General features: G+C 40.1%; 1 protein-coding gene across 1 annotated transcript; it reads right to left on the minus strand.

The window, feature by feature from the left end:
• Positions 1 to 301: 301 nt before the first annotated feature.
• On the minus strand, positions 302 to 25,348 carry ndufaf6 (NADH:ubiquinone oxidoreductase complex assembly factor 6). The gene is made up of 9 exons (XM_015949971.3): positions 25,111 to 25,348; positions 24,396 to 24,495; positions 24,061 to 24,183; positions 23,909 to 23,965; positions 23,613 to 23,715; positions 23,402 to 23,535; positions 13,063 to 13,164; positions 6,017 to 6,073; positions 302 to 644 (listed from the first exon to the last, which is right to left on the minus strand). Exons 1-9 carry the CDS (start codon positions 25,299 to 25,301, stop codon positions 516 to 518), a joined length of 996 nt encoding a protein of 331 aa, XP_015805457.3. The 5' UTR covers positions 25,302 to 25,348; the 3' UTR covers positions 302 to 515.
• Between the last annotated feature and the right edge of the window lie 765 nt (positions 25,349 to 26,113).

The following is a 26,113-nucleotide window of genomic DNA, read 5'->3' on the forward strand; positions in this document are numbered from 1 at the left end:
CTTCTATCGCTTATATTAATATTTTATATTGATATATGATAGAAGCTTCATATATTAACTAGTTTGTATCATCCTAGTTTTAGCATTGAATAGCAGTGTTAGAGCTGTGTGTGCGAGGTTTTTACCCCATTACACTGTGCTTTGAAACGAGCTTGAAAAAGTGCAAAAAAATGATGAAACAAAAAAATCAAACCAAGTTTATTTTCACAATCACATTAAACCAACAGAAAAAGAAGAAATTATTCAAATACTAAATAGATATGACTATCTTTTCAGCATGCACATGACAAGAAATTCGTTTTTTTTTTTGGGTGGGGTGGGGGGGTTATGCATATTTACACATAAAACAGTTGAAAACAAGCGCTTCAAAAACTAAAGCTGGTGTGAAATAAAACCCCATTCCCCTGTGGTCTGTGGTTAAAGTAAAGAGGTGATGCTGGAGTTTGTAGATCTGCTACTGAGTCTTTGGTCTCCAGCAAATCAAACTGTGATGCACTGGGAGGGAAGAGCTGAACTCAGTAGGTCTTCTTCCAGGATCGGAGGTACATGTGAAACGGAAGGAGTGGATTTCTTTTCTGCACGCTTTTATGGAAAACGTCAAAATCAGCTTTCCTAATTCTCTGGAGATAATCTTCTAACACCACCTGCAACACACAACAAACAGGTGGAGAAGTTGGTTAAAACAGCATCTGCTTGGACTGAGTGGGATTCATCCGGGACATGTCAACACAAGAAGACAGGTGTGATTTTGCATGACCTCATATAGAAAAGAAATACAGAGAGGAGGAGACTGCTCCACTGAAGATGTTAAGAATTAAAATGAAAAGTTAACTTCCCCTGGTAGTCAACTCCACCAGTTATACCACCATGGCTTCTAAAGCTTCTCAGCTTTGAACGTTTAACACAGACACACACACTGGTCTTTGGTAGTTTATACGTCTCCATCAGCAACTTTGTGCTCAGACGCTTGCATATTGATGGAGACGTTTTCCCTTTCTACTTCTCCGTTGGTGTCAGTGTTGTAAAGCAATTCTCCACCAGAACAGCAGAGGGCGTAGCGGTTTTCTGGGGTACCCTGCCATCACGTCTCTAGTGTGTTTATGTATTTCAGAGACGCTTTAATACGGACACATTTGTCCTCCACCTCTTCACGTTGCCTCTCATTTCCTGACATGAATAAAAAGTTTGCTGCATATCTTTGTACTCCTTCAGTCACGGGTGTCTTAACTGTCTCATCATTGGACCTTTTCTGTGAGAAGTCCTTCAATATGCTCCATTTCTGTCACTAGATATGTTTAATTCTCATTTTATTTTTTGAAGGGGAATGGCGATGTTGTTGACAGAGTTAAAGGAAGCGGGATTCCTAACCAATCACAGGCTTTCGGTCTCCTTTGCTTTTGACAAATATTTTAAAAAGTGAAGTCTACTTCGACTGTCCTTGTGAGCCCGTTGGAGCCCGTTGGAGAGCCCTTGCAATGATAATGCTGCTGCATGTCTCCGTACTACCAAGTTAAAATTAAAGTCCAACTAGTTGTCACACACACTGGTGTGTGTGTGTGTGTGTGTGTGTGTGTGTGTGTGTGTGTGTGTGTGTGTGTGTGTGTGTGTGAGAGATTAGTTCTTTGCATTTGACTCATCCCTAGGGGGAGCGGTTAGCTGCAGACACAGCCGCGCTTGGGAACCATTTGGTGGTTTAACCCCCAATCCAACCCCTTAATGATGAGTGTTAAGTGAGGAGGCGTTGGGTCCCATTTTTTCAAAGTCCGGTATGACCGGACCGGGATTTGAACCCCAATGTCCCAGAGTGGACACTCATTCCACTAGACCACTGACAAAGATGGAATGGTACAAACCAAATCAGCCCCTATCGCTCCCTGTGGCCAGAATATTTCACTTGCTATTAAAGACTGGTGTACCGTTCTGTTGGGAAACAAATGGAGCTGACATACCTGGCGCTGCCGTCTGGTTCCAGCACATTTCCTGCATATTTTAGATCACGAGCACAGCTGATTTGTTTAATTTAGCAATTAATCCCTCCTGTAGACACTGATGAAGGCTGGGAGACGTTTCAGCTACTAGATCAATATGTTATTAAGACAAACGCAGAGCGAGGAGGTAGGTTTTGCTTTTGGTTCTACAAATGGACACTAGGTGGTGATAAAAGCAAGCCAAAACCGCCTAGTTCCCCTTTAATATCAAATCAAATTCATGAGAATAAAAGCAGACCAGTGAGTTAAGAATTTTGTAAGGTAAAGATGTAAAGATATAGATAAAACTACTTCTGCTGCATCTTAAACCCCCAAAATACACCAGCCTGCCAAGATAGATTTCAGATTAAGTTTACAAAAGGACTTCCATCAGTGCAATGCTACTTAACCCTCCCACTGTCCTAATGGGTGTGACCCCGCAAGGAAAGTTGACCATTAAGCAGGGTTGATGGTTTATCCCTTGGGTCCATGTGGCAGGGGTGATGTGTGAGCACCATCTCAACCCCTGCCACATGGACCTCAAGGGATAAACCATCAATCCTGCTCAACGGTCAACTTTCCTCGCGGGGTCACCCATAAAGACAGTGGGAGGGTTAAAGGTGCATTATGTAAGAATGAAGTAAAAACGTCATCCTGTGATAAAATTTGGTTACTGCAACCACTTTACACAACTCTGGAGCTTTTTGCCGGCTGTCGTCAAATTACAATTGTCGGCGCTGCAGCATTAGCTTGCAGGACACACGGCAACCCCACACTCACTGATGCTAAACAGTAGTTACGTCCCTTCTTCCTTTGTTTTGAAAGGAGCAAAACTGCAGCCAGCTGGATATGAACTATGTTTCAGAATAACCTTCCTTCTAAAATGACTGAAACATTACGTATTTGGGATTTTCTCACTGTAAAATCTGCACTTTATTCTTACTCACATAGGGCCTTTAACATTAACACATAGGGCCAAGAAGCTGCAAAGTGTATAAACATTTCATTGAGTGGATTTTTTCCCAGCATCTTCTTGGACACTTCAATTTATTTTATTTGATTTTAAATAACTTGCTTTCAATCACTGGAACCAAAAAATGTAGGATTAATAATCTCCTTATGATACCTTTAATTAAGAGTCATCTCTAGTTAATCTCAACAATCTATCTGGCTGAAGCTCATAGATGAACAGCGGTGATCAATGCAAATCTCCTGCATCACCCAATTCACAGTATTAATTTCACCAAGTGAGCAGTAAATAAATGTTGCACATAGCATTTTTCTCCATCTCCTGCAAAGTTTCTCTGATTAGGAGGGTGCTTTTCTGTTTTCCATTCATGTTTGTCAGTAGAAAAAAAAAACTAGTGGTAAATCAGAGACAGTAAGTGTGTTTTTTCAAATGCTTTGCAGCAAGTCTGCAGGCTTTTCTGCTTTGACACAAACATCAAAATTCCAGCTAAATAAAGACAGTGAACTATTACCACAACACATGCATCCCTACAGCAGAGGCTGGCGTTTGGTTCACGTTTAAAATATTTAGCAAACTGACAGTTTGTAAGAAAATGTGTAACCAAAAAGCATCGGACAGAACCTTTATCCTGCAGCTCTGGTGTGTAACCACATCTCTAAAGGCATTACTAGTCAGGCATAAATCAGCCTTCATGTGTTGAGAACGAAAAGGGTGAGTTGGTGTGACTCATGTCCCTCAGGACTCACCAGTACGGCTCGGTCTTTTTTAAAAAAAATTTCTTTGTCCAAACCTGCAATCTATGTGAATAACATTTTCTGCAGGGTGAAAATACGTCTGCTCTCCCACGGATGCGTGCTACTGTGGTGCATTGTGAAGGTCCGCTGCATCGTGGTAAAAATAATTTAAATTCCATAATCAGGAAGGTGTCATGATTGCAGGAGGACCAAGGTGCTTTACAGTCTTATCAGTGCAGGATCATGATTGTGGACTCTAAAACATATGAAGTCATGCAGCAGACATATTCTGGATTACACTTATTTTTCTATACTCTATATACTCCAGGTATAGGAATTAGATATTCTGATTCAACGCCATTTTTACATTTCAGGTTAGGTCTAATGTTAAGGTTTAAGACCCAGCATTCCCTGAGGAATTTTAGTCAAGTATTGTGAAAAATTTCCTGCACAACCTCAGTTCTAGATGCATGTGTAGATGTATTCTAGAATTTTAATTAAAATTGTCCAGATGTTTTGCTAAAACAGACAATTTACAACACACCTGTAACTAAAAAAAGATAATTTTAGTCCGTTTACATTCTGTTGTTTTAAATAGGGCTGGACAATTCAATAACGATATTGTCACGGCTGCCAGCCTGGAGAGTGAAAAGCAGGAGCCAGGATCAGCCAGCCCGTTTGTTTTAAAGGTTAACTTGGTTTGGTACAATTTTATTGACTTCGGTTTTCAACACCTTCAGTTCGGTAAAGCTTTTAACATAAGTTTTTACCAGGTGTTTTAGTCAGTAGATTGTTTTCAGACTTTTATCAGCTTCAGGTTTTTAAGAACACCAGGTGTTTTTATAGCTGATAATTTATGTGATGTTAACCTTTTAGAGAGTTCTGTTTGTTTTTGCATTATCTTTATAATGCGCACCATCTGTTTGCCCGTTTTTAGAACTGCCCGTTTTTAGAACCTTTTATTACAAATAAAACCATTTTAAACTCCACCGTCATCTTTCTTATGTTACCCCCTCCTTCGCATTTTAACATCTCCTGTCGGGGACGTAACAGATATATATCGATCGATAGGCATGTGGTTACATAAGAAAAAAATGGATCAATAAAAACTTTTTCTTTCTCATCATTGCCCATCAAGTAGCTTCATACTAGAGTCATTATTACAAACCTAATCTGACAGCAATGTGACTTAAACAAGACGTTGCAGCAAGGAGAGGTGGAACAAAAGGTCCCAGAAAGGTTACAGCAGTTCAACAGTGTTGCAATATTTCCATTTCTACAAGTCTGACAAAAAACAAACAATAGCTGGCGATAAAAACCAAGTCTGGTAATGCAACCAACTTGTTTTTATCATAAAGCAATGACATAGAATGGCCAGGGCTGCACTTAAAATGTATTTTCTATACTTTCTATAAAATTTGCAATAATTATTGATATCGATCGATAAGAATTTTTTATTGTCCAGTCCTAGTTTTAACGTTGCATTGAGCTACTTTCATGATTTTCATCCATGTGTGTGACACGTCACGTGATCAGGAAGCAGAAAATCCATGAATCTGAGTCATTTTGGGACACCACTATGAGAAAAGTGAGGCGCAAAACGGAAAAGCTTCTGCAGCTCACACTTCGACAGCGGATTGTGAAAGAACGGGAAAAGCCAGAAACAAGCAGATTCTTCCTGATGTGAGAAGTGCGTCTATTCTTTCTTTTGGTAGTTTTGGTGTTTACATGGTCATATAGCACAATATTCTGTGACTCTTCAAAAACAGTAAAAATGCTCAAAAACGCCGTCAGTCAGGGGCTTTTGTTCAGAAAACGTCAACAGTTATAATTGTTCTATGTTTGATGCAAAACATGTTTATGAAGTTCTTTGCATAAAACCCCTCTCACGTAAAGTGATTTCAGCTGTTTCATTCTTGATTGTTTTAATATCTTCCAGAATGAGTGATTCTGGCACTTTAAGAAAACAAGCTGTTTTTGTAACGCCCACCTCTCCTGTGTTTGGCTGCTATAAGCTGAGAGGCTCCCATTTCCAGCAAGGGCATTGAGTCAAGCCGCTGCTACTCCAACAGAAGCTCTCTTTTGTATGTGAGGTAGTTTTATTTTAATTTCCCTCATTGTGACATCACAAACAGTGACTTTTTGAAACAGCTTGTTTTAGGCACATAATTCCTAAAACCAAACATTGACAGAAAATGGATGGATGTATTTTTTTTACATTTGGAGTGTTTATAACGGCAGTAGAGACCCACGTGGCAGCACAAAAAGATGCAAAAGGTAGGTTTTGCATAATATGTCCCCTGTAAGATGAGAGGAAACTGCTACTGGTTGTAAAAGGGACTTACTGTGAGAAGGAAGGCCGATGAGGCAGCAGCTGGAACATTGTGACTAAATGACCGTGCCTGAAGGAGAGAAAGCCAAAATTAAACCAAATCTTCATTTTGTTCCATGTTGCAATTTTGTGACAAAGAAAAATTATTTAAACAAATAACAAATGGTTTTAAAAACAAACTTTTTAAAACCATTTTTTTGTTTTTGACAAATTCTTATCCGTGTTTGACCCGACCATTTCCTGGGAAATTATCTCATTTATTCTATTTATTATTTTTTTGTCAAGCTGCTAAAGCTAACCTTTGCATACTTCTAGAATAATAACAGAAACTAAATGTTCTGTCAAAATGGTTAATAGCACATACTTTTGTTCCACAAATTCTACAGACAGCTGAGTTTCACAGTAATAAAAAAAGTACACTCTTGCATCAACAAGGTGATATTTAAGGAGCCATTAGCTTAAAATGTGTCATATCTTGGCAAGGTGCACAGCAAGCCGTTTTACACTTAAATGCACCCATTTAATATTTACCAAAGCTTCATCAAAACTAAATAAAAAAATACTAATAATGGAAACGCAAAAAAGGAAATCAGTGAGAAAAGAGTGAGTAATGCCATATTACACAGGAACTGTGCCAAAAATAAGTGCATAAAAAAACAAATAAATCCAACACAAATACAGAATCAAAATTTACCAAGAAATTTGTTAATAAGTACAAATCAGGCCAAAACAAAGGGGCAACAGTGCTTTTTTTTTAACAACCATGTGTAAAACACAGAGGAGCCACTGTAATGGTTTGGGGCACTATTTCAACAGTGATGTTGTGAAACTTGCCTAAATTAATAAAAGTATATGCTAGAGATGTTTTGCAGTTTAGTCTTTTAAATGGAACAAGGTAGATTTCTGGTGTGATTCGTATCTATGATATATTAAATATGTATAATATATTAATAATAGTATTAAATATATATAATAGTATAAGAATGATCCAAGATAGATTATCAATGCAATAAAAAATATTTTAAAAAGTTTACATTATGGATTTGCCTCCTGCAGAAAGTTAACATAGCTGAAGATATGAGAGATTATCTTAACAGCAGTGTTAATTTCGACAAGAAATTTTACTTTAGTTTTAGCCTTTTGACTGAAATTGTATTTTTATTTATACTTGCATGTTTCCAGTCATAGCTGCAGCATTTCTACTTGCAGCGAATTGCAAAAAAATACTTTCACACTGAATTTTCTTTGTGAGAAACTTTGCTTTTTTTGTGAGGGTGAAATTTGTCACAGCAGAAACAGATTAAGTTTGGAATGACCTTGTTTCATTAAGTGTTCTCTAAACAGCATCAGCTGACACAGCAGCAGGACTCTGCAGGATGCAGGTCAATATACTGGAGCGTTGTAAAGTGCATTGTGCTTGTTCTGTTGTGATGAGTGTAAAAGTCTCTAGTGTAAAGTCTGCAGGATATTTTATTAATACAGACAGGAATAAAAATTAAAATCTTATCATCTGCTCCATATAGGGTGCAGAAATGAGGCTGGTTCCCATTAGCTAATGAATTAGTAAAGTGTTGCTGTTTTTGCATACATGCTTATTCTGTATACTTTGATCTTAGTTTTAAATATATTTAAGCAAAACTAGAGATTAACAACAGTTTGCAATTATTAAGTTTTCAATTTTCTTGTTTTTATCGAGAAAAAAAGCTGATTGATTGCAAGAATGGTAAATAAAAATACATAAAATTCCCCTACTGTGACTGTTTTTGTGTATAACACTAATTTTGTAATGGTTGTTTGTTAAAAACCAAATTATAGTGCTAGAGCTTAAAAAGCTGTCCTTTATAGAGTCCTTCTTTTCTAATGTTGATGTAATTACACCTTAAAGGAGTATGTAAGAACTCTACAGTGTTCTACAAACAAAAGAGGCACGTTGTCACTGATTGGACTCTGTGAGTTTGTGAGGTTACCGTGTCTCTGGCGAGCTAACGCTGCAGCAAAGGCATTTGTAACCCCTTCTTTCCACCGGAGCAGTCAGCAGCACGTTACTGCAGCAGCACGCCTTGCTCGCGTCGGCTGCTGCTTGGCCCTTCCCACGAGACGCGAAGCAGCAGGGGAGCAGCTGTCACCGACCAAGCACGAAGTCACACGAGTGACTTCGTCAGTAAACACAACAACAAGGAGAAAACTACAACATGGCTCCAAACGGTTTGTGTTTTATGTTCTGTCTGTTTTATAATCGCCAATACAGACCTGAAAAACAAAGGAGACCGCTAGGTAGATGATAACTTCTCACGGGGCAGCACAGTTAGTAACTTTTTTTAAAGTAAAGAAACCAGAAGGCAGTACGTTTCTTTATTCTGAAAATCTCGGGAGCTTCGCACCATTTCCGCGTCCGATTTCCTGTCTTTCCTTCCCCAAAAATGTCGAACTTGACCCGTTTGAGGCGTCGCGCGTAGAAAATAGAACCGGCGCGTAAGGGCTGCGACATGCTGCTGCTGAGACGCGGCCGACTCGCGCTGCTGACGGCTCCGGTGGAAAAGGTTCTGTTGACCACAGCGGTTCCTATCAGCAGCTATGACGTGCTGCTGCAGTAACATTCTGCTGATTCAACACTGCCCAGGGGAAAGCTCCAGAGTTGTTTAAAGACAGCAAACAGGAGCGACCCAGAAGTTATTTCTTTTCAGGTTGGTTGGACAGACTAGTGGGTCTCGAAAGGAGACTGGCTGGTAAGACACACTCGGGGCAAAGTTCAGGTAAAACAGGAAACGATAACTGAATGGGGGGCCGAAGTCAGGCACTTCCGTATATACCGTATTTTCCGGACTATAAGCCGCTACTTTTCCCCCAAGCTTTGAACCATGCGGCTTATAATGAGGTGCGGCTTTACTGAAGATTTTCCTTCACCTGTCAGGGGGCGCTTTTAGCAGAAAGTGAAACAGGTGGAAGTCAAAAGTGGAAATCGAAGAAAGTGCTCATTTTACCGTAATTTCCGGACTTTATGGGGCACCTCAATATAAGCCGCATCGGACTAAAAGCCGCAGATATCTACTGAATTGAAAACGTCAGTGTCTCTCTCCGTGTTGCTGTCATCATCCCGGGGTGAAGCGGTGAAAACACGCTGAGCCGTTTTACTGTGAAAAAAATCCTCCGGGGCACTTTCCGTAGCACTCCTTTCCAGCATCCATCCTTTTAAAGCCATGCACCTCATTATAAGCCGCGTTCAAAGCGTGGGAAAAAGTAGCAGCTTAAAGTTCGGAAAATACTGTAATTTAGCACATGCAAGCAGCCGGCACAACAAAGAATTTTTTTCAAATCCATACCCCCATCATGGTAACTACACGCATGATGTTCATATGATGCCGCATTTAAGTTGAAGGCCATCGATCTGGCAGTAAAGGAGGGAAACAGTGCTGCCGCACATAAGCTTGGCATGAATGAATCCATGGTTCGGCGCTGGACACGACAGCGGGAAGAACTCATTCAAGCCAGCTTCTCCCCGGGATGATGACAGCAACACAGACAGCGACACTGACATCGCCACAGAAAAGGTATGTGACGAAGCTCTTCTGAGGCTGTTCAACTCCGACACTGAAGAAGATGACTTCAGTGGTTTCAGTGTGCAGGAGGAGGATGAATAAACTAATCAATAACTTTTCAGTTTTGTTTGATACTGATCAGTTCAGTTACGTTCAGTTAAACTATGTTTTCAATTCAGTAGATATCTGCGGCTTTTAGCCCAGTGCGGCTTATAAAAGTACAGTTCCATGTGTTTTTAAAAACTTAGTAGGTGCGGCTTATATTGAGGTGCACTCTATAGTCCGGAAATTACGGTATGTAGGTTGGATTAGGTGACGTGAGCAGGAAAGTCTGGTGTGGTGCATGCTGGGCAGTGGAGTTCAGGAGAACATCAGGTGTGACGTGGTGCCCGTGGAGTCGGGTCATGACATGTGGCAAATGCTCTCTACCATAAAACACCCAAGACTGCTAACACCAGCTTGTCATCTAGAACCTTCTGGGGCTGATCCATAACTGGCAACAGTAATGAACTGATGGAACGGCAGCGAGAAAGGGATTTTATTGCTTAAGAAAATGGCTGCAGTTACCTAAATTGACCACAGGATGTCATTCTTACATTTTGCACCTTTAAGAAATTACTCAAAATAAAGACAGATCCTCTCAGTTGCATATTTGGTCTTTGGAGATTTTAAGATTTCTTTTGTTTGTGTTTTCCAAGTTGTCCTTGAAAATGGCTGCCGTATGAAATGAAGGGTCACTACTCTCTAGCAAAAATCAATTAAAATGGAAGAAACATGTAAAAATATTCCCAAGAGCACTGGTGAATGGTGTAATTCTCATAACTGAAATCACTTTATAAAGTATTTGTCCTCTTTAAGAGGACAGTTCTCCAGTCAGTTAATCCTGCAGTAGTTTAACCAAATGAACCAGACATCTCATTAAGAGCTCAGGAAACGATGACGAGTCACTAAACTAGTTTAATGCCTGTAATTCTAGATAATTAGTGTAGTTCACCACAGGGAAAGAAACATAAAATAGTAAAAACACTTAAATGCATGTTGGACAAGAAAACCTTACTTTATATTCTACTGTCCTAGTTATCCCGTCTAATCAGACCTGATTTCGCTTCTGGCAACATTCCTAACTGGTGAACAGGGACCAAACAGAATATAAACACTGATGAGGGTTTGAGCAGCTGCTTAATGAAAAAGCCGACAAAGAAGCAATGATGCACGTAAATAGAGACTTAAAACTAATCTCCAAGCAAATTAGCTGCTAACTCCCAGGAGATACATTAGTGAGTTACTGGTAACACGTAAGACATTTGCGAGACGTTTTTAATTACCCAGTGGTGCAGGTGCAGGTCGTGCATCACAGCATGCCAAAGTTTCAACCATCAGTGACGCTCATTTACATTTAACAAATAGAAAACCTTTCTGTTCCTGCTGTTTGAGTGGCTTAAAAGGGATTCAAGGGTCTAAAAAAAACCAAACTGCTTCTGATGGGGATGTTACTGCACTAATTTTTTGAATGGAGTGATGATTTTAGCTGTGGAAAGGCGTCACAGACCACATGCTGAATGAGTGCTGTGACATTATGAATCTGGCGTTTGGTCCAAATCTACTCCTGCACTAGCCAGTCTTTTTGACTTATTCATTCATATTTGACCGACAATTTTCTTTGACCTAGAAAATTACAAAAAGGTAATTTAACTATCTGAGACCAGGAGCTTGAGTCGGAAAAGGGTAGAATGTCTTCTCTAGGTCGGGGACGAGGTCCTGCCTCAAATGGAGGAATTTAAGTATCTCAGGTTCTTGTTAGCAGGTGAGGGAAAGATGGAGCGTGAGATCGACGGGCTGATTGGTGCTGCGTCTGCAGTGATGAGGGCATTGTACCAGTCTGTCGTGGTGAAGAGGGAGCCGATCCAGAAGGCGAAGCTCTCGATTTACCGATCGATCTACGTTCCAACCCTCACCTATTGGGTAGTGACCAAAAGAATAAAAAGCTTTTGTATACTTATTTTGTGTTTGTCTTCGCTATCCATTTTCTTCTTTTCCTACACAGTTTAGTAAAAAAAAAAAGTTTTTTACCTGACATGTTTCAGCTAGCTGAAACAGAAAGAAAGCTAAAGAATCAGTGCTCTGTGCATCCGGGAGGGGCTCGGAGTAGAATCGCTGCTCTTTCACATCGAGAGGAGACAGTTGAGGTGGCTGGTAGCCTGGTCAGCCATGCCAATGCCTCCATATGAGAAGCAAAGGGCCTGGTAAGGCTCCCATTCTAATAACCCCACCCCCTGAGAATTCGAACCATGCTACTCAGCGCTGAGCAGCATACGTCACACACCGGGACGCTCAAATTCTCAAAAAAAAAAAAACAAAGACGGCGTCTGAAGCGGAGTTCGCTGTGGCTCTTTTCTTTGTTCTAAACAACTTGGACGTGTCTTTAAAACCACAACTAGAAGAAGCGCTAAAAGCCTTTCTTCTAAATAAAGATGTTTGCGCCGTCGCCAGACGCCATCTTTGACTACGGCTAAAAAACTACAGCGTTGCACGATACGGTCGTCATGTCCGCCTTTTTTCTGGTTATTTTTGAGCTGGCTAATCCCACTGCATAGATGAATGGATGAATAGATTGACCATATATAATGATATATATCAACATCTCTGTCACTGATGAATTATTTTACGTTTGGCTGCGTTTTAGTTTCCAGCTGCTTCTGAAATCAGAACCATTTTAACCTGGACTGTAATCCACGCCTTGTTCTGTCTTCTGCCTTTCAGAATAATGCTCTAATCTCCCTGCACTTCCTTATTAATAAACTATTCCACCAACCATTCTGTATCCTCCGGCATTCATAGCAACGACTGTGTGGCTGACCCTCTGGGTCATCCTTTTAGCGTCTCTTGGCTCATAAACATGAATAAATCAGCACCTTTGTTCAGTTGACCCTAATAATGCGTTTGAAGCCTGAGTCGGTCCATGACACAGGAGAGGAAACCTCAAAAAGCTAATGATGCCTCTGGGAATTAGGAGTCCTGCTGAACCACCTCCAGCTGAAGGATCTCAGCTTAAAATGCTTCTTATTATCAAACCTAATCTTTTCACTAATAGGGACACTGAAAACAGTTTGCCACAAACAGCCAATTAATATTTTTAAAGTCTACTCAGACTCAAGAATGATCAAACTGCTCTCTATTTTCTTCTGTGGTTTACATGGTTAACTCGCTCAGTTTGATGAGCAGAATCCCACGTCCTCTTTATAAATCACTTTCCCACAAACCCAATCAGCCACATTTCTCAAGCCTTATCTCACAAACACTTGCATGAAAATTTTTATTCTCGAAAGCTTGCATTGGACTCGCTGTGCTTTGGACCAAAGAATCGAGTGAATAATTTCACGTCTGCGATTCGCCTCAGCCGAGTTCTGTCGGGTTGCAACAGCTTCATGTGGGAGCCTGTGGTTTAGAAGTCACGTGAACAGAATCGCATTCACACGTGCCGATTTACCACCTCTTTAATGGTGATGGGCGAGTGCATACGTACATGCTGCAGGTGGACATGAGCCTGACTGGCGATGTCGTACACAACATCTCGGACCTTCTGCTCCCGGCTGCCACGGATAAAGTCTTCCTGCGACACTCCGTGCTGAAAACAAATAAAAACAAAGCCCACAGAGATGCTTGTGTTTTGAGGTTACAGATGACGTGTCATTTTAGTGATAAACACATCGCTGCAGTTCAGCTGTGACCAATTTAGCTCCAGGGATGCAACCACCTCTAATCTGTGGGAAAGGAAAGTAAAGCAGCTTGAGGTTGGAACACCAGGAATGAATTCTGCCACAGGAGTGACAGGCTAACAGCTAGTATGAACAAAGGCCACCTCTAAGTGGACTGTTGATATCTTAAAGGTCTTGTTCATTAATAAACAAACAAACAAAAACAAAAAAAACGTGATACTTGTTTTTATGTTAAAATAAAATTGGGTCACTCTGAGCAGCAGTCAGAAAAGGTGTCACAGAGAAAAGTAGCTCCGCCCATCTTGGCTTGTGACTGCGGAAGGCTATATGGATTTGGTAGTCAGGAGTGCGTAGCCCGTCTGTTCTAGTAGAAGCTAACCATTAGCATTAGCAACTCCACAACATGGTAGAACTCCTCCAGGCTTGTGCTATTTGTGGGGATAAAACATCAGCGATGCTAAGAAAACAGTGTCAGTGGTAGCATTGCATTGCTGTTAGCCAACCAGAGGCGAGATGTCCAAATATCAGGAAATAAGACTCCAAATCTTGCTGTCTGAAGCTACTTTCTTCTCTGGCTGATTCCCATAGGGAGCCTAAGTCTCCTCCCTTTTCGCTTGGCTCATGGGTCCCCGGAAGAACAAAAAAATGGATGCTAGTCAAAGGGGCTAAAAATGCTATTTTCTAATCCGCTTTGCCATAGACCCTGGATCGCTAGCGTAGCTGCTACTTACCAAATGGCCAGATTTATGGTGTTTTTTTCCTCCTGAAGGAAGGATTTTAAGCTTGCTGAACTTACAGCCATTTTGCCTCTGTTTTTCTCAGTGTCTGGTTTGATGATGTCACTTTCATGATGTTTATTTGTAGTCCTGGACTTATTTTTGCACAACAAGACCTAAAATACCCCCCCCCCCCCCCCCATTCAAAAATAAGCGCGTTCTTGGTATCAACATTTGTCTTTAAAATTCACAGGGTTTTTTCTTTGTTCAAATTTGCATGGTGGCTGCCTCCAGCTATTTTTGTATCGTCCCAGCCTGATTTCACCCTGCCCCCAGCTATATGGATGTTATTTTAACTGCGGTTGCAGCGTTGCACCACTGTAGGGGCGCTGCATCAGCAACGGTGCACCGAAAAGCACTAAAACTGCTGCAGAAAAAGATCAAAAACCACTTTTCTCACTAGCTGGTACATATCTATGGTTGGTCCTATTGTAAGGTGACCATACGTCCTCTTTGCCGGACATGTCCACTTTTCACTCTCTGTCTGGTTTATCATCCAGGAGCAGGGATCCAGTTATGGGGGGCTAGATATCTTTCAGGGAAAGATCCAGTTTCTGCCTATATTACAATATTTATGGACTCTCAGCGTAGCGCGATTCTGTTGAGCGGAGAGGACGCAGAGCGCTGATCGTTGGTGCGCCCGCTGCGTCCGAAGCACGATTCATTCTCAAGGTGGTGCAACAAAACATTATTATTAACACATGATCGTTCATACTTGTTTATATCCTCTGGTACTCTGTCTTTTAATCGTTCCTGACGCGCTCCGCTCATCGTGTGCTGTGGTGATTTCACCTCACTGACGCAGCATCGAAACACGCTCTCCGCTTTGCGGTCAGGAGATCCCTTTGATCTGCTCAAAAGTAACTAATGAGGTAAAAAAAGTAAGAATCCAGGCAGCAGTTTTTCTGGAGAGTTTAGAGGAGATGCAGGAAGATGAGAGACAGACAGAACAGGAAAATAGTTCAATAAAAACAAGAAAACAAAGCTTGAAAGCCAAATGTAGGTAGATTTATCTCCACTACACATTTTTACCTGTATAAAACAACAAGCTGTACACGTGTAACATTTATACATTTGATACAATTCAGATCACCTTCAAAACTCAGTCACACACCCAGGGCCGTTTCAAGGCATTTTGGGGGGCCAAGGCAAAATGGAACACCCCCTAACCCTAACCCGTACATAATACACGTGCCACCATTACATTGTTAGCAGCAGAAATTAAATGTTATTACCATTTCCAACACAAATGCATGTTAATGAAATGCATTATATTTTACTGGATATATTTATGTGTAATTTTGACTAAGATGAGTGTTATTAATACAAACCTAAAATGTTACTGAAATGTAGGTTAAATATTTTAAAATATTTTTAACTATAAATATCAAATGAAGAAAAGAGAACTAAACACCAATCTAGTGCATATTATTGAGCTTTTTATAATATTTTGCCTTTAAAAAGTGAGGCAGTTGAATGCACAGAGTATGCATGTGCTGGCGCATGGTCAGGATGGTACCACCTCTGCCTCAATTTGAGCCAGGAAAAACCCTGAGCATCATATGTGAAATCCATGGCACATAAAAAGCAGAATTAGAAAAAAGCGTTTTTAGCCCCATTGACTTGCATTCATTTTTTCGTTCTTCCAGGGACCCATGATGCAGAAGTAGATGGGCGTGACTTAGGCTCCCTATGTCCTCCAACAGGCACAACAAAAGTTTTTACCCCAGAAAAAAAACTTACAAGGCATTCATTGCTACTAGAGTCAACTGCAAATGTATTGATTAAACAAGTCTTCCACACCTTTAAAGAATCATTTAGCAGCAGATGTATGTTAGGAAAATGGAAAGGGCTGCTGTTAAAGGGGAACACGTGCATTTAGCATCCCCTAGTGCTCATATGTAGAACCAAAAGCAAAATCTCCTCGCCGTGTGTTCTTCTTTTAACACTTTCATCTAACAGCTGAAATGTCTCCCCAGCCTTCCTTAGTGTCTACATGAGGGATTTGTCACTAAATTAAACAAATCAGCTGCGTTTGTGATCCAAAACATGTAGGAAACGTGCTGGAACCAGACTGCAGCGCCAGATAGGTCAGCTCATTTTTTTCTCGGTCCCAACCGTATATTTATGTCGGCGGTCCCAAAACAGCGGCCACCAGTCTGAAGTTGCAAGTGGAATATTCTGGCCACAGGGGGTGATAGGGGCTGGGTGGCCTTTCGTTAACCCTGTAAAGGGTCATTTTAGCACATACTGGCTCAAAAAAATCAATTTAAAAATGTGAAAAAGTTGCAAAGTATGGCTTTAAGCCAAGGGGATAAGTCAACACTACTTTATGTTTTATGTAACAGCCTGTGGCTTTTTTTCCCCTCCATCATCCGAGCTAACGTCAGAACTCAGAACGGCTGACCTAAAAGTGGTGTTCCACAGAAATGTTAGGAACAAGAAAGATTTATCGTTGACAAGATTAAAATCCAGATTAAAATGCGCAAATAGAAGATTCAGCACCAGCGGGATGATAACGCTGATAATATCTTTTAAAATGTAAATTTAAACCATTCTATAATTTTGAGTTACATTTCCACAACTCGCACATCCGCCATAATCTCGTCCCAAATCTCAGCGCACACCTCCGAGTGAAGTGATGCAATCTGGTTCCTCAATCCGACACGAGACCAAAAGAACAGCTCAATTTCCTCTCCAAGATGAATTCGTCATGCTCCTCTAAGGTCCAGTAAATTTGCTTGGTGTGTCGAGCCGGCTCTTGGCTCCCCATCACTGAGAAACCGTGGCAAAAAAAAAAAACTGGCACAGATAACGATGGGGGTGTTGAGGAGAAATAGTGTTTCAGCAAACAAAATGAGGAAAATTAATTTCTGTTCCAGGCAGCAAAAAAATGAGAAAACACTTCTGTCTTTGCACAGAACCACCTGAAAAATCTACCAAATGTATAGTAAAATGCATCTTTACAGGAACCACCTTAAAAGCTTCTAATCAAGTGTTTCATTACTCCCCCGTAATCCACAGATGTATGAGTTTGTGCTGATGATTTAGGCTGTGCTTTACCTCAACATCAAACAGAATGAAGGCATTCAGCCAATGACTCTCCGACTGGGAGCAAAGTTCTCGTGAAGCGCTCATATGTCTCATTTCACACCTGCAGCACATCAGCAACGTCCAAGCGCATGGAGAGCGGGGGGCAAAGACGGCAACAATCCAGGCAGCAAATTGGCTCAAGCTGCTCTTTTTCTACAGATCATGAACCCGTGTTGGAAAAGGATTGGAGCACATTTCAATCACCCCACTTCCCAAAACTAAAATCTTTATGCGCAACAATTCTAGAGTGTTTCGAAGCTACCTAAGACTTAACACACCAGACTTAATGACTTTTTTATCTCGCTGAATGCCAGTTTTGATTAAAAATGACTCTGTTTGTTGTGCTATTTTATTAACTTTGGCATCACGTTTTTCACAAACCCTTTTTTAAGTAAAAGCAGCCATCCAAGCCAGTGACAGATAAAGAATGAGTGGATTTTTAAATGACATAAAGGATTTTCTGGACCCTTTTATTCTTGAAGGACTTTACTTTTTCTTAGTCCACTATGCTTCCTGTGTTGCAGGGGTCTTCAAATGGGTGGATTCCTCATTTACATGGTTTATTAATTACTTTTTATTATTTATCAATATATTAACTTCAACACATTTAATGAACAATGAACACATGAAAATATAAACGGAGCTTTATTGCTTAAAGCAATCTGAGTTGTGAGTTCAGGGAGCTGGTGCATTTGCATTCTTATTTTTCTTCTCGGTGATTTGTACATGCACATACATGCACATACACGTGTTTACGTACACATACATGCACATAAATGTACACATACATGCACATACACGTGTTTATGTACACATACATGCACATAAATGCACACATACATGCACATACACGTGTTTTCGTACACATACATGCACATAAATGTACACATACATGCACATAAACGTACACATACATGCACATAAATGTACACATACATGCACATACACGTGTTTTCGTACACATACATGCACATAAACGTGTTTACGTACACATACATGCACATAAATGTACACATGCATGCACATAAACGTGTTTACATACACATACATGCACATAAATGTACACATACATGCACATACACGTGTTTATGTACACATACATGCACATAAATGTACACATACATGCACATACACGTGTTTACATACACATACATGCACATAAATGTACACATACATGCACATAAACGTGTTTACATACACATACATGCACATAAATGTACACATACATGCACATACACGTGTTTATGTACACATACATGCACATAAATGTACACATACATGCACATACACGTGTTTTCGTACACATACATGCACATAAATGTACACATGCATGCACATAAACGTGTTTACATACACATACATGCACATAAATGTACACATACATGCACATACACGTGTTTATGTACACATACATGCACATAAATGTACACATACATGCACATACACGTGTTTTCGTACACATACATGCACATAAATGTACACATACATGCACATAAACGTACACATACATGCACATAAATGTACACATACATGCACATACACGTGTTTATGTACACATACATGCACATAAATGTACACATACATGCACATACACGTGTTTTCGTACACATACATGCACATAAATGTACACATACATGCACATAAACGTACACATACATGCACATACACGTGTTTTCGTACACATACATGCACATAAACGTGTTTACGTACACATACATGCACATAAATGTACACATGCATGCACATAAACGTGTTTACATACACATACATGCACATATGCGTGCACACATGTGTATACACACAGATACGCGTGCATACACGTGTATACAAACATGCACATACGTTCCAAAATGCAGTTTTGAAATGATGGTTTTTATTATTTAGGGAGAGAACAAAATCCAAACCTACATTGCCCTGTGTGAAAAAGTAATTGCCCCCCTTGTTAAAAAATAACCCAACTGTGGTGTTTCACACCTGAGTTCAATTTTTGTAGCCACCCCCAAGCCTGATTACTGCCACACTGCCTGACACAGAGCAGTAGAACAAAAGCACCTCAAAAGCTAGACATCATGCCAAGATCCAAAGAAATTCAAGAACAAATGAGAACAAAAGTAATTGAGATCTATCAGTCTGGTAAAGGTTATAAAGCCATTTCTAAAGCTTTGGGACTCCAGCGAACCACAGTGAGAGCCATCATCCACAAATGGCAACAACATGGAACAGTGGCGAACCTTCCCAGGAGTGGGCGGCCGACCAAAATTATCCCAAGAGCGCAGAGACAACTCATTCGAGAGGTCACAAAAGACCCCAGGACAACTTCTAAAGAACTGCAGGCCTCACTTGCCTAAACTAAGGTCTGTGTTCACAACTCCACCATAAGAAAGAGACTGGGTAATAATGGCCTGCATGGCAGATTTCCAAGACGCAAACCACTGTTAAGCAAAAAGAACGATAGGGCTCGTCTCAGTTTTGCTAAGAAACATCTCAATGATTGCCAAGACTTTTGGGAAATACCTTGTGGACTGATGAGACAAAAGTTGAACTTTTTGGAAGGCAAATGTCCCGTTACATCTGGCGTAGAAGTAACACAGCATTTCAGACAAAGAACATCATACCAACAGTAAAATACGGTGGTGGTAGTGTGATGGTCTGGGGTTGTTTTGCTGCTTCAGGAACTGGAAGACTTGCTGTGATAGATGGAACCATGAATTCTACTGTCTACCAAAACATCCTGAAGGAGAATGTCCGGCCATCTGTTCGTCAACTAAAGCTGAAGCGATCTTGGGTGCTGCAGCAGGACAATGAACCAAAACACACCAGCAAATCCACCTCTGAATGGCTGAAGAACAACAAAATGAAGACTTTGGAGTGGCCTAGTCAAAGTCCTGACCTGAATCCTGTTGAGATGCTATGGCATGACCTTAAAAAGGCGGTTCATGCTAGAAAACCCTCAAATAAAGCTGAATTACAACAATTCTGCAAAGATGAGTGGGCCAAAATTCCTCCAGAGCGCTGTAAAAGCAAGTTATCGCAAATGCTTGATTGCAGTTATTGCTGCTAAGGTAGGCCCAACCAGTTATTAGGTTCAGGGGGCAATTACTTTTTCACACAGGGCAATGTAGGTTTGGATTTTGTTCTCTCCCTAAATAATAAATACCATCATTTCAACAATGCATTTTGTGTTTACTTGTGTTATCTTTGACTAATGGTTAAATGTGTTTGATGATCAGAAACATTTTGTGTGACAAACATGCAAAAGAATAAGAAATCAGGAAGGGGGCAAATCGTTTTTCACACCACTGTGTGTGTGTGTGTGTGTGTGTGTGTGTGTGTGTGTGTGTGTGTGTGTGTGTGTGTGTGTGTGTGTGTGTGTGTGTGTGTGTGTGTGTGTGTGTGTGTGTGAGACATTACAAATATTTGCTTTATTTGTTTAAGTGACCCCTGGACACATCTGAAGGATTTACAAGTGTAACGTTTTCCAGCACACCTCCAGCGCCCTCTTCAGGAAGCAGAGAACAATAACAGTGAGGGACTTGTTTTTTCATGACTTGTGCAGTTTTATTAAAGCTTCTGCATAACTTAATTCTGGTCCTCCAGGACCACTTTCCTGCACATTTTACAGGTTTCTCTGCTTCAACGCACCTGATTTTACATGATAGGTAATCACCTATCATGTAAAATCAGGCTTCTGTTGAGCTTAATGATGATGAACAGGTGATTCAACCACTGAATCAGGTGTGTTGGAGCAGAGAATACGGAACACCCTTCCCTTGGGTATCTTCCCTGAGATGCTTCTGCCAGAACAGGACAGCCCATTTCAAGAGGAAATGAAATAGTGCTAAACACCAGTCACTGTTTTCTAGGTCCAAACATCTTCTGTTGTCCGTGACTTCAAATCCTGTTTTTCGTTTTGGGACTCTGGTAGTTTGTCTTAAAGTTGAAGCCAGCTGTTTCTCGTTCTCTGATATTAATGAGCGGAGAACCCCTAGCCTGGCCAGCCAGCCCCATGCTTCCATATGGGAAGCATTAGTCCTCTGTAGAATTAAACAGAGGACACGTCTGGAGGCCAGGCTAGAGAACCTCTCACACCAGTGGTGTTCTGCTCTAAATACCCGAGTGCGTTATGAATGGAGGACCCAGAGAAATGTGGAAGTTTGGACAAACCGAAATCTAGGGATGTAAGAAAATATTAATATGGCAATATATCGTGATTTTCCCCCCAGCTATATTTATATCAATATTCAAAAGCTGTGTATCAAATTTTTGAAAGATTTCTCATGCAAACATTTGTGCATTTTTTCTGTTGGTGCAATTCAAACGCCGACCACTAGATAGCAGCAGTGTGCAGCAGGTTTTGTTGCCACCACTGAAATGTACAATCCCTCTATTATGGTTCATAACTCTAATCCTCATGTCAAACATGTTATGCATCAGTTTGTACGGCTTATTGAATTTTCCTACAATAAATTCAGTCCCCAAAAAAATCATTAATATCGTCTGACTGAATGCATCGTGATACAGGGGCGGATTAAGGAATGAAGAACATCCGGGGCTTAACACACGCACACACACGCGCGCGCACACACACGCACGTGCGCGAACACACACATACGTGACACGCACTAGTCAACATCATATATGTCTTGTACCACATAATTTTTAATCTGAAACTACACATTAAGCATATTCAGGGCAGAGTATTGTTCCTGTTAGTGTTTAGTGTGAGATGATAGTAAATATTCCCTTTCTTTCTCCATCAACTTTACCTGATAAGCTAACTTTAGGCAAACCAGCAGCACAACAAATATTTTCAAATAAGACTCACAAACCTGAGTCAACACCAGTCTCATCAAAGCTGGGGTTCTGTCGTTGTACTTTTTGTCTAAAAAACGTCCTTATGTCCATCTTCACTCATGCGTATCAGGCAGAGACTGCAGAAGAAACCGGCTGCTGAAGGGCTTCTTCTTCAGTGGTGGAGGCTCAGGCAGGCTGTATACAAACTACTGCCAGCTGCTCCCTCTCTGTTGGACTTTGGTACTGCATGTTACTTCCGCGATTTAGATCTGGGGCTTTCCATGAAACATCCGGGGCTTCAGCCCAAGTAGCCGGGCCTAATGCCGCCCCTGTCGTGATACGCATCATATCGCCAGAATTTCACCAATACACAGCCCTACCGACAGCCAAATGATCTAATAGTTGCTTTAGCTGAAGTTTTGAGACAAATGCAAGAGAACCACATTTTCCCCCAGTTTTTTAAAATCTCTATAATATATTTATAGCTATACTGTGTTAAAACTTTGTTAAGAGACATAAAATTAATGTTTTGCTCTAATTTGGTTTCCAAATCTGCCATTGCAGCTTTAATGATTGTTGCAGTTAACTCATTCACTGCCAGCCATTTCCTGATTAGTAAAGCCCTTCGTTGCCAGCGTTTCTCACCGTTTTTACTATTTTTAAGAGTCACAGAATGTTGCGTGCTAGGATGATGTTGACGCCAAAACAACCAAAACAAAGCGGAGACTCGCCTCTAACAACAGGAAGAATCTGTGCGTTTCGAGCGTTATCCGTTCTTTCATAATCTGTTGTTGAATTGTGATCGGCAGACGCTTTTCTGGTTCGCGTTTCACTTTTTTTTACAGCAGCGGCCCAAAACGATCTCCTAGCACATGGACTTTCTGCTTCCTGATCTTGTGATGTATGCGGATGAAGATCAGCTTTAGAGCGGAGATGTTTGGCAGGGGCTCATTCCGATGCCCACACAGTAAAAAAAATGCAAATGACGACTTTTATCATCATTTGCAGTGAACAGTTGGAATTAAAATGTCAACTTTTGTCATCAATGGCAGTGATGGAGTTAAGACAAATCCAGATTTGTTAGATTTAATCCATATTACTAATTTGATGTGGTAGCATAAGAAATAAAATGGTAGCGGCTCAGGAACGACGCTTATATGAAACGACTTTGGCATCAACTTGCAGACAGAGGTACAGCTTCTATATGGCAGACTGCCCCGTTGGCTTATATCCATAGCGATGAATACGCCACATTGTCCGTTGCTCTGATTATAGTAAGGCTTGTCAGGCTAGTTGGTTGCAACTACTCTGATCAGCACAAAGTGTGGCAAACACTTTCTGAGACTTTTCTGACTGATAAAAATAAACAAACAAATTAGTAAAGAAGCACAATTTTTTTTTTTGTTTACATGTTCTCTGGTGTTGACAGTTCTGTCACTATGATGCAACACATCGAGTTTATAATCGTGACATCTCAACTCACCAGCATGCAGACGTCCATGGGCAGGTAGACTTTCCGCCTGCTGCTGTGGTACGGGGTCGCTCGTAGACACGTTACGATCCCCTGAGCTTTACCAAGGTGGCTCGCCGCGTGATCTGCGTGGACATTTGTTATGCCTGCAAAAGAACATCAACACAAATCATGGTCAATGTTTCTAGCATTAATGTAAATCTTTCAGATCACCTGCTCTCACCTAAACACTCCAGCAGCAGGTATAAAAGAGAGGACTGTGTGTTCTCTGAATATGCTTCAAGTTCTTGAATGTTCCTGTAGGCTTTGTCATCCAAGTCCTTTTCCTGGTAAGACAAACAGATTTTTCTTTTATAATATGCAATTAAACATGTTAAAAGTCCCAGGTTCCTTATAAACGGATTCACTGAATAAGCTGTGACTTGTTTTCGCTTTAAAAGACAATTTGTAGTTGAATCTCAGCTTTTATAAATCAAACCACAAGCTGCAGAAGCAGAAGAAAATAGATTTGTGTCTTACTCTTTCTGTAATAATTCTCAGCAGCCATCTTTTTGTCAAGTTGTGTCTCTTCACTGCCTGTGAGACAAAATCAAACTCAACGAGTTTTAATCCTTAGCAAGAAAATTCATGTTTATTTAAATAATATCAAATAGATGTTTTTCACTTTTTACCCTCCACAGCTCAGTGCTGACTGGTTGGTTTGGAGGGTCGTCTCTGAAGATCTCCTCTATGGCTGTTTTCCAGAACTGCATTCGCATCAAACCAATGGTCTTCTGGGAAACTGAGTCCTTCACCTTGTCCAAAAACAAAACAGCAAGTCTAATATTAGCCAAACTAGTAAAAAAAAACTACATCTAATTAAACAATAATAAACACTTCTTAAACAGATTTATAAACATAACAAATTAGCTTGGTAGCTGATGCAGCAGTATTGGTGACAGGTACACAATTAACAGCAGAGATTCAGGATGTTATTCCACATCCAATCAAACGCAGGGATACCTGCCTGTGCCAGCTCCACATTAAAGGCTCTCAGAGCTAAAGAGGAGAGCCGGACCTCCTCTGGGAGGAGGAGAGACGACAAAAAGCCTTCATAGTCTCTGGACCTTAGGAGGAAAGAGAGATGCCAGGGTGCCATGGATAAGAGGAGATACATATTATTATTTATCTATATAAAAAGCTATAACAAACCCAAGTTACCCTCAAAAAACATAAAACAGACAAAAATATGGCAGCCTTTAAAAATCTTACATAGCATTTTACTTTGGTATGAACTAATAAAGCAAACCAAAACAGAAAATAAGATAGAAAAACATGCATTGAACTAAATTTATACACACTTTATGATAAAATTTGGCTAATTTGTCTTAAGGGTATTCTAGGTATTTTGAAGATACTTCAAACTTTTTAAATATGTACTAAAAAATTACAATATAGGTTAAATGAAGTCCGCCGAAGTGAAGAGTAAACAGAAACTATTTAGATTAGAATAAACATCAAGCACCTCTCTAAAACTTTTAATACTCGTTTTTCTGTTCAATTGAGTTTGGCGTAGAAATGTTACACCAGCTTAAACTGAACTAAATAGGTATGCCATCTGTTTTTACATTACTCTTCGAATGGCATTTATAGTAAGTACCCTGACTATTGTAAAAAGATGGCATGTGTTTTCTGTAAAAGCATTTATAAAATGTGTTAGCATTAAACAAAGTCTGACCCACCTGACCAAGTCCAGACAGTACTTTTCATTGTACTGAGATCCCACTGTTGCATTGGCTAACGCTCTCACACTTTGTATTTCTGATCCTCTTAGGATACAAATACTTGTCGGCCTTATTTTTTTGTGCAGACAGTAAACAAGCGATGCTTTACTGCCCAGTATTCCATGTTTGGCACTCACACAAGCTGCCATGTTCCCCTTCAACTTGTGCTACTTCCGGTAAACCTCGAAAATTTAGAAACAAATATGAAAATTACGTGTTGACCTTCATGAAATACACGAACATAAATTATTTTACCACTTTATTTTCCAGCCATCAATTTTGTTTGTACATTTTAACACTCAAATTATACTTTAAAAAGTATAATTCTCTTAACTGTTTAAACTACAGAGCCGGTTTGTTGAAGGTCGTTTACAGTACGTTTTTCTTGATTAATAAATAGAAATATTGCGTCAGTTTTGTTCTTTTTGTTAAAAAGCTGCACAACTCAGGACTGAATAATTAATTTGTAAGTGAAAGTATTCCATCTACGTTGTTTTTCTGCTTTGAAATTCTTAAATCGGATTTTTCAATCGCTTCCGAACGCAGCAGACGCTCGAAGCAAGTGTTACGTTAAAAACCTTCCTCCGGGTTTCCGTCACATAGATCCGTTACTAGCGGATTTAGCATCTACCTCGATTTAAAAAGAAAACTGTATAAAGATAACTTTGCAAAGAGGAACACTATTTCATATAGTTGGGTACGGATCAGTAAAATTAGTACATAGATATTAGAAAGGCAGATACTTTGTGTTTAGTTGCAAAAAACTGGAATAGGTGATTTTATGACATTACCGGAAATTGGAAAAATGTGAATTCAAAATAAGACAAATTCTACTTTTGAGGATGACGCGGACTAATTAAATGTTTGTTATATTTGGTTTAAAATAGCAAATGTACACTGAGACTAAATGTGTAACTACATGTATGTATGTATATATATATATATATATATATATATATAT

The sequence above is a fragment of the Nothobranchius furzeri genome, chromosome 5, assembly GCF_043380555.1.
Source record: "Nothobranchius furzeri strain GRZ-AD chromosome 5, NfurGRZ-RIMD1, whole genome shotgun sequence".
NCBI classification, from domain to species: Eukaryota; Metazoa; Chordata; class Actinopteri; order Cyprinodontiformes; family Nothobranchiidae; genus Nothobranchius; species Nothobranchius furzeri.

Excerpts from the sequence above, each read along its gene's own strand:
- ndufaf6 (XM_015949971.3), bottom strand. The coding sequence starts at position 25,301 with ATGGCAGCTTGTGTGAGTGCCAAACATGGAATACTGGGCAGTAAAGCA. Across the intron at positions 24,184-24,395 it reads TTAATGTGGAGCTGGCACAG|GTGAAGGACTCAGTTTCCCA; the intron begins GCAGGTATCCCT and ends TTTTTGGACAAG. Across the intron at positions 645-6,016 it reads CATCGGCCTTCCTTCTCACA|GTGGTGTTAGAAGATTATCT; the intron begins GTAAGTCCCTTT and ends TGTGTGTTGCAG.